The 13,507-nt window shown below is 50.0% G+C and overlaps 1 protein-coding gene across 1 annotated transcript in view; it reads right to left on the bottom strand.

Annotated features, from left to right (window-relative positions):
• Positions 1-360: 360 nt before the first annotated feature.
• Positions 361-13,507, bottom strand: part of LOC103607680 (putative keratin-87 protein) — a 15,107-nt gene continuing 1,960 nt past the window's right edge. Inside the window, exons 2-10 of the mRNA XM_008592156.1 lie at positions 5,505-5,713; positions 4,667-4,727; positions 4,325-4,420; positions 3,932-4,096; positions 3,541-3,666; positions 3,057-3,277; positions 915-946; positions 648-792; positions 361-472 (exon numbers count right to left, since the gene is read on the bottom strand). Of these exons, the coding sequence (XP_008590378.1) occupies positions 361-472; positions 648-792; positions 915-946; positions 3,057-3,277; positions 3,541-3,666; positions 3,932-4,096; positions 4,325-4,420; positions 4,667-4,727; positions 5,505-5,713 (1,167 nt within the window). The remainder of the gene's footprint in view (positions 473-647; positions 793-914; positions 947-3,056; positions 3,278-3,540; positions 3,667-3,931; positions 4,097-4,324; positions 4,421-4,666; positions 4,728-5,504; positions 5,714-13,507) is intronic.

A 13,507-nucleotide genomic window follows, 5' to 3' on the forward strand; every position in this document is an offset into this window, starting at 1 on the left:
AGAAGCTTCTGCAGGCAGCCCTGGAAGGGAAGTGCTCTCCCCTTCGGGTCTCTCCCTCACAGAGTTCCACGGAGACGACCATCAACGTTCCTGTCTCCATTCCGCAGGCACGTAGGCAGATTCCCAGAGAGTACAGACAGAGATACAGAGATTCTGGGGCCTGCCCTGCTCCTCCAACCTTGGGGAAAGGAGACAGGCAGGACCAATGAATCCAGCAAAAAATAGAAGGCGGCAGAGAAGGATGGATCCTCAGGGCAACAAATTAACTACTAGGAAAGACTACAGAAGGGGATCAGGGCGCTTGGGGCGCCTGGGGGACGGCGCCCAGAGGGAAGCAAGCAGGGAGGGCTTGCAGAGTGTTCACATGTGGGACCGGTTTTGGGGAGGCCGGCGGCGGGCGGTGCGTTCCGGTTGCATGAGGTCCTGGCTGGGCGGACGGCGGGCGGTGCGTTCCCGTTGCATGAGGTCCTGGCTGGGCGGAGGGTGACGGTGACGGTGACGGTGACGGTAGCTTGCAAAGGCAGCAGCTTCCTAGCACCTCTTGCAGCCGGCGGCGGGCGGTGCGTTCCGGTTGCATGAGGTCCTGGCTGGGCGGAGGGTGACGGTGACGGTGACGGTAGCTTGCAAAGGCAGCAGCTTCCTAGCACCTCTTGCAGCCGCCGCCGCAGGCGTTGGTGCCCACCACCACGTTGCCGCTGCAGGGGGCGCTGCAGACTGTGGTGGACACAGCAGGGGCAGCACCGGAGGCGCAGAGATCTCCACAGACGACGCCACCGCGGGAGCTGCTGACGCCTGTGCGGGGAGAGCAAGTGAAGACGCGCGTCAGGCACAGCCACAGCCACAGCCCAATGCCCCCTCCCCAAAGGGGCTTGGACCACCCCAGCCGGTGAAGGGGGAGGGCTGGGACTACTTACAGACATTCACGGAGCCAAGACCCTCACACAGCCTGTAGGAAGAGGAAAGAGGAGAGGTCAGTGTCGCGGAAAAGGCAGCAGGAGCAAGGTGGAAGGCAAGATCCTTGGCCCTCCTTCTGGGCATTCGCCAAGGGGAAGGTGCAGGACACGGGCTAGTCAGGAGCCAGAGGAGAGGTCAGTGTCGCGGAAAAGGCAGCAGGAGCAAGGTGGAAGGCAAGATCCGTGGCCCTCCTTCTGGGCATTCGCCAAGGGGAAGGTGCAGGACACGGGCTAGTCAGGAGCCAGGGAGCCCCTGATCGCCGTGTGCATTCTGGAGAGAGAAGGCCTGTGCAAGAGCCACACTCCATTGCTGCTTAGCTGTGCAACGATTCAACCTCCCTCAGCCTAGGTCTCCTCATCTGGAAAACCTACTTCCTAGATCTGTTATGAGGATTAAATCAATTAATACACGTGAAATGCTTAGTGCCTGGCACAAAGTGAGCACTTAAGAACTATTAGCAGCATTACTTCTATATTGGTTCTGATTGAACTGTAAATGCAATTAAGGGGAACAGATTTAACTTCCTAAATCCAGTCTGATTGATGTCATAAGAATGCAGGCTTCAGGAGGGTGGAATTTTCTGTCTATTGTTTTTCTCACTGCAGAATCTACACTGCCTTAAAGCAATGCCTGGCTCAATAAATAACTGTTGAATGAATGAATGGGGTTTTAGAACCCATTTAAAACAGGCTCAGAGACTATCTAAAACAATTCTCTCATTTGACAGATGGAGAAACTGAGGCCCAGCGAGAAGAAATGACGACAGAAGCTGGGCTATAACTCAGGCCACCTAACTTCACCCAGCTGGCATTTCCTTCCCACACAACGTTGTCTCCCTAAGGGAATCAGACGGAATTCCCCTGAAGCCACAGTGGCCAATGGTTGGTGGAATCAGCTTCAGACAAGAGGAGGATCCGCAGCCCAATATCAAATCCTCCCACGCCCAGGTTTCCTAGGAACCACACCTAAATCTTCTGAATTCAATCCAAGAGCCTTATGCAGTAAAGAGATGGACCTCTCAGTTTCCAGTGCCATCTCCATGTGTCTCTCCAAATTCTAAATGCAGACTGGAAAAACTCCTCTTCCCAAATTCTTCATTTATGAAACTCCCCAGGCGCAGCCAGACCCAGTGCCTCTGAGCTCTCCAGTGCAAGTACTTGAGTTTGCTGGGAGGCTCCCCATGTGATCACTTTGACTTCCAGGTACCAGACCTGCCTTCTCATCTCCCCAGTACACAGGATGCTGCCTCCGCATCCTCACCCTCCACACTCCTCTCCCCAGAGCCAAGGGCCTGACTGTGCACAAGAAGACAAGATGCTCAGGTGCCTGTGCCTGTCTGTGTGTCTCGGCCCTCACACTGGGATCTCAGGCAGACACAGGTCCTTCCCCTGACCAGTCAAGGGGAAGAAACCAGAGCAAAGAATGGGCTCGCATTCTGGGAATGCTGTCCTTACAGGGGCAGGAGCTGTAGATCTGCCCTCCAGCCCTAGGAAGGCTTCTTGACTAATGGGTCGTCTCCCCTCCCACCTCCGAAGCAAGCAAACAAATGAAAATCCTGAGAGCAAGGCATACCTGCCACAAGGGACAAGTTCCTACTTTCTGTCTAACTCAGTCCCATATGCTGCAACGGAAGACCACTTTGACATACTCGTTGTAATTACAATAGATAAGTGTGAATTAATGGAACCCTCAATCTGAAGCCATCATTATAGGTGACAGGACCAGGGCCAGGGCCAGAGCCAGGCTAGGGAAGAGAGCTGGAATCCTGAGTGGCACATGCAACTAGGGGTGGGAAGGAGGAGGCACTCTCCAGGGAAGATGACCTAAGCCTGAGCTGGGCTTCTTAGGAACAGGGATTACTGCTGCCAGACTCCTGGCTCTAAAGACAGATTTTCAAAAGGCTCCAATCCAGACCAGTGCCTGGTGGGCACGAGAGACTCAGATTGGGCTAGATCATACACAAAGGACTTATGCAAGTTACCTGTCCAGTTGCAGGATGGGGAGGTTTGAAAACAGAAGTGGAGTGGTGCCAAGAGTGTGAGGAGCAGAGTACACTGAAAACCCAGGCAGGGCTCGGAAACTAAAAGGGCTATGGGACCCACCTCTGCTCTTCGCCCTCCAGCAGGCGTCTGTAGGTGGCGATCTCGATGTCCAGGCCCAGCTTGGAGTTCATCACCTCCTGGTACTCCTTGAGCAGGCAGGCCATGTCCTGCTTGGCCTTCTGCAGGGCACCTTCCAGTTCAGCCAGCTTGCAGCGGGCGTCGCTGAGGGCCGACTCACCCTGCTGCTCCGACTCAGTCACAGCAGCCTCCAGCTTGGAGTTCTGGGGACCCAGAAGAGAATAAGGTGGGTTATGGCCACTGGGTCTCTGTACATTACCTGGATGTGTCTGGTCTCACCACCCAGCTGGAAACACCCCAAACACAGAGCCTCTTGCCTTCATCACCTGTGTCTCCCTGAGTGACCATGACTAGGGACCCTACAGGTGCAAATGGGTTAGAGATGAATGGTGAGATCCAGATAGGGCACTCACATGCTATGTGACACTGGATTGGCCTCTCTGGTTTGGGCACACATAATGCATACCTGGCACTTGGCGTTCTCCACCTCAGCCGTCAACCTCTGGATCATGCGGTTCAGCTCATTAATCTCCTCCTTGGTGCGGCGCAGGGTCTCTCCATGCCGGATCACCGTGGCCTTCATCTCCTCGCACTGGGGGGAAGCACAGATGCTCATGAGGCTCAGGGTGGGACCTCACACCCACTCAAAACACCAGGGAGGAGTGTGCAGGTTGTTAGTGCTCAGCCTGTGCTACCACACTTGGCAGTCCTGCCCTGCCACCCCAACCCCAGAGAGGCAGCCCTTCTCTTACCATCCCTAGGGATCAGAATCTCCACACAAAAGAAGCCTTTTCTAATATATACCTTGTACCCCTCCCACCGCCACGTCTAGGAGGCAGGTGTCCTGTGCCACTCACCCTGCTGCGGTACCAGGACTCAGCCTCGGCCCGACTGCGGGTGGCGATGTCATCGTACTGAGCCTTGATCTCGGCGATAACGCAGTCCATGTTCAGGTCCCGGCTGTTGTCCATCTTGACAATGACCGAGGTGTCTGAGATGTGGGCTTGGAGAACACGGATCTCCTGCAGGAGGTGGGGTCAGGGGAGGCAAAAGCTTGTTTAGACTACATCCCACCCACCACAGCCTGTTTCCAATCTTCTCAGACCTTCCCTGGTCCCCAGTCCTGCCTGCTCACCCAGCTGCATGGACTGTATCCCCTTGACAAATCCCAGTCTGACACTCCAACCCCCAGACCAACCACACTCTTCTCTTCTGGCTTCCAGGTTGCTGCCTGGCCCACAGCCCTTTACCTCCTCATATAGACGCCTCAGGAAGTCAATCTCCTCGATCAGAGCCTCCACGTTGGCCTCCTGGTCAGACTTGCGTAGGTAGGCGCAGTCCACCTCCTGGAAAGGTGGGCAGTGTTGAAACTCAGAGGATCCCTGGTGGCTGTGCCCCAGACTCCTCTCTCTTTTCGCCTTTTGTCAAAGTCCTGGATGCACCATTCAATGGTATACCTCTCCAAGAATATTTCTTCCTGATTTGGAAAGGCCATTGCACCCCGCCCTGAGGTTGAGCCCCAGGTCTCCCCAAGAAGAGTCTGTCAATCTGAGATTCCATGGGTCTGTGATTCCCACCCCCGTGTTACTTGCCTTCTTCAGAGCCACAAACTCATTCTCAGCTGTTGCTCTCAGAGAAACTTCCTCCTCGTACCTGAGACAGAAGAGAGAAGAGGGCAGGTCATAGAAGGACGGCATCTGCAGACCCCCCTGCCACTTCATACCACTGATGGGTGAAATATTGGGAACACCCAACCCCACTGGGCCTCTGGCTTCACTGCTAAGTCCTTTCTGGTGGGATTTAGGATGTGTCTGGGATTCTCTCTCCACTTTGAGTTGGGGAAGAGGGCTAATCTTCTTTGACCTCCCAGTCCTATCCCAAGGCTCCTGTGAAGTCAGCTAGAAGACAAATAAGGACTCTGTCCCAACCCCATGCTGGGAGTGAACAGCATGGCCTCTCGGGCTCTGCAGCCCCAGCCTCCTCTCACCTGAGTGTCAATCCCAGCTCAGGTATGGGGCTTCATACAGCAAGGGGCCCTCAGGACTCAGCACCCAAGGTAGTGAAATACCCAGAGCCCTAGGACCTAGAAAACCTGAGCGACCCTGGGGCTGACATCTGATCCAGGTGCTACAGGAGTAGGGACCTGGAAGACTGTGGAAGCTTCCATCCCACAGAGCAGAGGGGAAAGCTGCTGAGTGGTTCAGCTCAGAGAAGGCTGAAGTAGGATAGAAATACGTCATGGGGGAATCACAGCCCTACTCCTAGGCAGGTATCTGGACAAAAATTCCACAAATGAAAAGATCCTGCAACACTCTGTCAGACTGCCTGTGTGGCCACTCAAGCTATTGGAAGTCCTTCTGATCATCTAATTCAATGGTCTTAACCTAAGCTCATTTTCTGTGCCCAAACATCACTCCCAGCCACACTCACTTCTTCTTGTAGCCCTCCAGCACCTCCTGCACGTGGTTGAGCTCCGAGGACAGCCTCCCGCTGTCGGCCTCCACGCACTCGGCCTCCCGCCTCAGCGTCTCGATGTAGCCCTCAAACAGCGGCTCCAGGTTGCTCTCGCAGCACTTGCGGTTCTGGTAGAACTGCAGCTTGGTCTCCAGCAGCTTGTTCTGCTGCTCCAGGAAGCGCACCTGCCATTGGGGTGGAGGAAAGAGACTCAGGGAGGAGTCTTGGGGGAGGTGCCTGGGCCCCCAGAGCTCCCTCTGCCCTTGGGCATGGCCCCCACCCTGCAGCAGCCTGTGACCCTCCTCAGGAACAAAATCATCGGTGAAGTCTGAAAGTACAGGTCACAATCATTCCCCAGGTAACTTCCCTCCACCCCGTCCTCACCTCAGCTGAAGGCGCGACCACCGCAGTATGATCCACAAGTCATGGTGCTTTGGGGGGGGGGACAGGAGACTCTGAGGATGGAGACGTCCAAATGGAGAGTACAGTGGAGGAGGTGTCAGATGTTTACTTCTTGGACTTCTGTAGGCCCTTTATATATGTGAGGACCCTGACTTGTGACCACGTGGGCAAGGGGAATTAGATGCGTTAATGGGCTTGGGTTGTTTAGCTGCTGTAGCTCCTCCCTTAATATGCCTAATTGGTGCCCAGATGCAGCCAGATGTTTATGGTCCTTTGCCCTAAACTGCACAATTTTCTTCTTCAAAGGGCCACCTCACCTCCCACACCCACCTCAACTTCCCAGTGCACAGTTGGCAAAACTGAGAGGTTAGAGGACGGTGTGGGCAGTGACTCAAGTTGGAATGGAGGGAGGGAAGTGGCGGGGCTGTGGTTCCTGTTCCACCCTTTTTGATGAGACCAACACCGCTGTCCGTGGTGCTGATGGGACCAAGCCAGGAACGTTGGAGGAGCATGAGATCAGATGATGCGGGATTTGAGGTGTGCTTGGTGGTTTCCCAGACCCAGATGGCCCCTTTCTGCACCCCAAAAGCCCCACATTTACACAATCTCTAACTTAATCCAGCATGCTCAAACCTGTTCCCATTCCCAAATCCCTTACATATACCTATCAACATGTTCTCTCTCTCTCTCTCTCTCTCTCTCTCTCTCTCTCTCTCTCTCTCACACACACACACACACACACACACAATGCACTCACATGCTGGCCTTCCCACCCATAATTTCACACACACTCTCTCAGGCGCTCACTTGCACATTCACCCGCCCTCACTAGCACACAGACCAATCCTTAGGCCAACTTATTGGACCCTCTTGGCGGGCCTATGCTGAGAGTCTCCTGTGATGCCTCAGGAAGCACACATTGGCCCACTGGCCCCAGGAAAGTGCAGTCATTTCCAAAAAGGCCCATAGCAAGGATTGAGTATCTAGATGTCACCTCAGGTCTCTGTGTTTCCTCCAGGGTCCAGAAGGCTGGGGTGGGCACCATTGTTATGAGTCTGTATAACATCTGGCTCAGAACGTGCAATTTACATAGAGCTGTGGGGAGGAGATCCTCCAGCCCCCTGCCATCACCCCTTGGGTCCCTGCTGCTTTCCATAGTATACCCACACAGCAACCCACTTCCCTGCACAGAAGATTGTCAGTACATTTGAGGTGTCAGAACAGATGCATGTTGGTGTGTGCCATCCATACAGCATGGAGAGTGTGTACCTTGAATTCACAAGGGCTGGGTAGGGACCAAGGCTCTGCCCTGATTAACTCTGTGTGATCTGGGGTCAAGGCATTTCACTATTCTGGGAAATTGCTGGTTAAGGCTTTCCCTCCCACTGCTGCCTTGGAGATTTAAAGAGATATGTACATGCCCAGTAAACCCCAGAGCACAATTCATATGGGCTTTGTTATAATCATTAAGAGGCAACAGGCCCTGGGACAGGGTTTATTCAGAGTTTATATTATGACTTACTAATGGGAGTGACCAGAATTTTATTTCAATGAATTAAATTAGAACAAAATCAAATAGAGTAGAATAGAACAGAAAATATCAGAGTAAAATATATGTAGTAAGAATAATTATTGTTTCATGGCTTTTTTTTTCAATTGAATGTTGTCTAAATGTATGTGCAGACTCAGTCACTGTGCTAAATTATTTTGTAATATGGTTGCAGCTAAAAAGCATCATTTAAGAAAACAGACCCAGACCCCAAACTGCCTACTTTCATATTCCAGCTCTGCCACTCTCTAGTTGTATAACCTCAGGCAATTACTTAACCTCTGTCTGAGGTTATACATGGTATAGTAATAGTACCCACCTCATAAAGCTGTTGTAAGGATCAAAATAATTAATTCATGCAAAGCACTTAGAACTAAACCTGACACACTCTTAAGTGTGTAATCATATTAGTTGTTGTTGCTGCTGCTGTGGTAAATATACTGGCAGGTTTTATGAGGACATAGGGATATGTGTTGTTGCTGATGTTGTGTATATATTGGCAGGTTTGATGGAATAGGCCCACACATTCCTAAACCACCTCTGTTTAATTCCATTAATGGTGCCTAGCTGAAAAGACTATGAGATGAATTAAATAAAATGGACAATTTTACTCAATGGACAATGCTTAACATAACATCTGGCACATAGAAAGAGCTCAGTAAATGTCATCTACTATATTCACCAATGAGAGCCAGTGCAAGGGGCAGAGAGGACCTGAGGCCTTTGGCATGGTTACTCCCTTTATCATGGAAAAGAGCCCCCAAACAAATGCCCACCCTTCGATCCACACTCCAGCCTCACTGCCCCAAGGAAGGCCTAATCAGAATTTCTCCTTTTGGGCAAGGGGAAAATGTCACCTATCCTTGGGCAACCATACTACTGGAGAAGAGAAGCATGGGTAATCTGACAAGTCTGTAATCTGTGAATAATTCATAAATTTGTGTTTATTATTTGGCCCTAACAGACCATCAGAAATCTTTAGTCATAAATCAAACAATGGTATGCTCATTCATATTCATTTTTACCTGACCCTGAAACTTCCCAATTGGTCAATAGCCAGGGGATACCATTGAATTGAGGGTGGGAGTATGCCTTTGATAATCCATTCAAATATAATGGAACTCCAAAGGTGGCAAGAGAAGGCACTACAGCTGGACAAATGGAAGTTGGAGTTGAGGAAGAACTTCCAAGAAGGAGGGTAGGTAGTCATGGTTTCCTAAAGGAGCTTGCATTATCTCCTCCATTTAGGAGAGCTTTATATGAAAGAAAAACACTCCTTATTCTGGAGTGGCCACTGGGTTTGTGGAGACAGAGTGACAGAGTGAACCAAAAGACTTTAAGACTCTGGAGATCAGAGTCCCTTTTAGCCCAAGTGGACCTTGTTTCAAGGGATGCCTGGAACAAATGGGCAAATGGGGTGGTTTTAACATTAGGAAGTTCTTGTCCAAGGCTCCTTTCTGTCCATTCTGTTCCTATGGAGGGTTTTATGAGGCAGATTCCCTAATAGATGACTGCTCAGATGAGAAAATGTTCCATGTGGGGGATTCAGGGATTCTGTGACTGATATGCCCCTGCCATATGTTGAACCCTGTCTTAGTTTTGGAGGGAGGGAGGCACTAAGAGGAGGAAGGAGACATGGGTTCTGGAGCCTCCCATCTGACAGGGAAGACAAACCTATGTTCACAAGAAAGTCCAGAAGTCTGAAGAGAGCTGCTTTTCAGATGTACCATCAGATACTGAGGAATGCAGTGCCTGCTGACAGTGTCCTTTCTGGGGCAATGTGAAATGCAGCTAGTCTGATGAAAAGGCAAGGAAGGCTCCCTGGAAAGGGTGAGGACAGGCTTAAGTAAGGAGGCAGGCAGGACAATGTTGGTGAAAAGGTGTGCATGGAGGTGTTTCAGAGAGTGGGAGAGGGTGAGACAGGGCCAGGCAGTTGAGACCCTCCCGAGGGTCCTTGCAGGAATGGAGGGAGTTGTGAGATGCCGTGACAGTGGAGAGAGAGAGAAAGGAAACCAGTTGAGACCAAGACCTAAGAAGTAGGGCTGTGTCATCCTTGAAACTCTGCTGCATGGCTACGGGCTGGGAGGCAGCCTGCAGGCTCTACATCTGGAGGATACCAAAACATCTACATGCTGGGCTTGTGAGTGTCTAAGGGGCTGTGCCCTTTCTAACCTTGCAGCTCATGTGATCTGTTCACAGAAAGCAAGTGCAGGCCAGGTTCCAGTAAGGGAAGTTGAGGGAGTGAGGGAGTGGCAGTTTAGACAACACTCCAGCTGCTGAGCTGTTGATGAGGGAGTTGACCTAGCCACAGCAGCGGGACACTGGTCAATTATCAGAAAGCAAGTGCAGGCCAGGTTCCAGTAAGGGAAGTTGAGGGAGTGAGGGAGTGGCAGTTTAGACAACACTCAAGCTGCTGAGCTGTTGATGAGGGAGTTGACCTAGCCACAGCAGCGGGACACTGGTCAATTATCCATCAGAACTCACCAGAAGGGAGTCCCATTGGACAAAGGCCCTTGTGGGAAGCCTGGATGGGGCTGGAGCCTGACTCAGGAGCTCTGCCCTGATGAGGTCTGTCCACTAACCAGGCTGAGCCCCTGTGACTCCCCTACCCCACGTCCCTGCCCTGTGAGGGTTCATCACCATAAATCTGGAGCCAACACCTTGGATAATATTTGCATGTATCTTCAGGTAGGTCTACACAGACTTGCCCTCAGTGCTGTGCCCCTTCCACCACCACCCTACTCCTCCTCTGCTCTTCTATCCCTGGCATATCCCACCCCTCCCTCATCCTCCCCTGGGTCTTCTACCATTTTTCCTCCACTATCCTCCACTCCCTCCTCTTTCCCCCACTCTCCCCAAATCACCCCCAGCCAGTCTCCTTCCTTTCTTCCAAGTGGCCCTTGAGAGTAATATTCTACAACCAAGCATCTCCTTCTTCCCCTTTTCACTGGAAATCCCCTCCCATCAACTTCTGTTCTCCAACCCGACCCCTGGTCTCTACTCTGCCCCAATGCCTTCAGAATCCTTGCCTTCATTGGTGGGCTTTCCCTAGCACCCTGTCATAGCTCAGGCCAAGGACTTTGCTTTGGTCAGGGACACATCTCACTCACTTCCTTCCTCCTTTAGGCCTCAGCAAGAAACATTACCCTTCCCCAACCCTACCCCCAGGAATGTCTACCCTCTGGTCTGCTTCATCTGGTCCCCACCCCATCCCACCACAAAGCTTTACACAATTAACCACCAAGCTTTGATTGGCTCCATTACTCAGCACTTAACATTGCAGCTGGTATTCATTTCATTCCTTCAAAAAATATTTATTGAGCAACTTCTATGTGCCAAGCCCTTGGAATATGGTCACAAACAAAACATTTGTAAACATTAGTGTGTTGCAGGGTTTGCATTTTTTTGTTCGTGATTTAGGTACATGTCCAGAGTTTCTCTTAAAACTGACAGCTCACCAAGAACAAGGGTGAGCTCGCCTCCATCCTCTGGCCCTGAACCCTGAAAGCACCATGCAGGGCCTTGAAAAGGCATGGAGGAGAGATGTGTGTGCGCGCATGTGTGTGTGTGTGTGTGTGTGTGTGTGTGTGCGAGCATGTGGGGGGGGGTGTTATATACAAACACCATCTACTGTGTGAGGCCTGCATTGATGGCAGACGGTGTGCAGATGGGAGTGCAATGAGAAACTCATCTCTTCCATTGGGATCAAACACACCAGGTTCTGAGTGCCAGCTCTGCCACTAATCACAACCTGAGCAAGTCTCTTAACTTCCCTCGGCCTCAGTTTCCTCACCTGTACAACTAGAATAACAACACCAAACCCCAGGATAATTGTAAACATTAAATGAGTTAATACATGTTGGGTTCTTAGAATAGCATCTGGTGTGAAGTAAGAGGAACATCAAGAGATTTTTTTTTTTTAGTTTAGAAGAATAAAATAGTTTTCTACACTAAACATATACTACTTGTATAGCTTGAAAGAGTAACCCTATACTCTTGAAAAACTCTTGCACGAATGCACCAGAAGACATGAAAAAGAAGCTCTGTTCATAATACAGAACTCAGGAAACAGACATGAGGGTATCAGAGTAGAAAGGTGAATAATCTATGGGGTACTCATGCAATGAGCACCACCCACTCATGTGAAAATGAATACAATGCAGCTACAGGAAGCAACACGGAACAAAGAAACCAGACACAAAAGAACTCATACATGATTCCATTTGCATGAAGTTCAAACACTGGAAAACTAAATAACATATTGTTGAGGGATGCATACATTGGTTCTAAAACGGCAAAGAAAATCAAGGGAATAAAACACAAAATCCAGGAAAGGGATCACCCTAGGCCAGGAAGGAGGAGGGTACAAACAGAATGAGGTACATGGAAAGCTCCCAAGGTACACGTATGTTCTGTTTCTTCCTATAGGTGGTAGGGACACCGCCTTTACCTTCTTTTATGTGTTGACATATTTCACAATAAAAATAATTTTAACTTCCATAAAATTAAGACGCGTTAGCTTTACATTGCCAAAGCCAGGACCATAGGGTGGTGTCTTGCCCAGCTTCCTCCATCCCTTCCCCCTCTTCCCCACTACCAGCTTTCTTACTGAAAGAAAACAGGCCAAATGTCCTTTTAGGTCTTCAAAAATTGGCAGCAATTAATAATTCCTAAAGTGTCATGAAATGGTGTCACATTTGAATTTATTTCTTGTTTTAAATTGCTTCTGGCATCTTTAAAATTGCTTAGCAAGGGCTAGCCATTGGTAATTAGCTTGTGTTTATGCATGTTATTTTTATAAGGAGTTACACCAGTAGAAAAAGCAGAGTGTGTGTGAGATGCACCTTGACTCATGGCCCTGCTCAGGACACCCAGCCAGCTGGTGTGCTGGGGACACCCCTGCTCAACTGTGGGCAGTGCCTAGAATTGCAGATGAAGGTACAAAGAGTTTTGAAAGTGTTGACCCAGTTGCCCTGAACACATAAAGTGTCAACAGGTGCCACACCCTCCTCTGGGGTGACAGATGGCTGACACAGTCCATGGCCCCCATTGTTGTCCTGTCACAAGGCCCCACTTTGAATGTTTTGCACAGACACACTGACCCCTATCCTGAGCCCTGCTCTCCTCTGTCTGCTTCCTTCCTTCTCTTTTCCTATCAACTCTACCCCCGTTCTCCTTCCCTGAGGCTGCTCTGCCTACGGCACAGCAGCTACAGGGGGCTGCGAGCCATGTCACTCAGCTCTCTTATCTTCTCTTTAGTGTAATGCAAACTTCTGTACTTTGTGAGATGATTTTTCTAGGACCTTCTCTATTGGAGTTGGAGTGGTTCATGGGTTACTAAAACATAGTACAATCTATCAAAGTAGTTACAACATACCAGGAGTATACAAATAACTAAAATCAATGTTTTCCATTTCCTTCCTTAAATTCTTAGCCACAGGGTGCTGCACATCTGATCTTTATTCCTCTCTAGCCCCAAACAGCCTCGCATTGCCCCTGGGTCACATATATCTCATTGGCTCCTCCTGCTTCTGTCATCCCAATCCCCTCTGACTCTGCTTGTCTTCCTCAGACTGACTCCCTCCCTCCCTAAATCCACAGATATCTCCTTCTAAACAACTTTCTCTACCCTCTTAAACTTTTCCAGCCATTAGGAAATCCAGGGGTTGTCATTGCTTGTAGGTGAGAAGACATTGCCCCTCATAGCTTCACCATGTACCAGCTGCAAGACTTTGGGCAAGTTCTTTAATCTCTCTGAGCCTCAGTTTCCTCATCTGTAAAATGGGGATAATGGTACTTACTTCATATGGTTGATGTGACAATTAGAGATCATTTATGGTATATAACGATGATCACATAGTAGGTGACCAACAAAAAGGAAATATCCTCTTATCAAAATAGGACCTATGTTTCCCTACAGAGTTATTTCTAATGGTAAAGGGGGAAATGCACTCAAGTGATCCAATTGAGCATCACCAATCTGACATTTTGTGCTTCCTGAGGTGATACAATAAGAGTTATACAGCAT

The sequence above is a fragment of the Galeopterus variegatus genome, unplaced genomic scaffold (genome assembly GCF_000696425.1).
Source record: "Galeopterus variegatus unplaced genomic scaffold, G_variegatus-3.0.2 Scaffold7624, whole genome shotgun sequence".
Classification (NCBI taxonomy): Eukaryota; Metazoa; Chordata; class Mammalia; order Dermoptera; family Cynocephalidae; genus Galeopterus; species Galeopterus variegatus.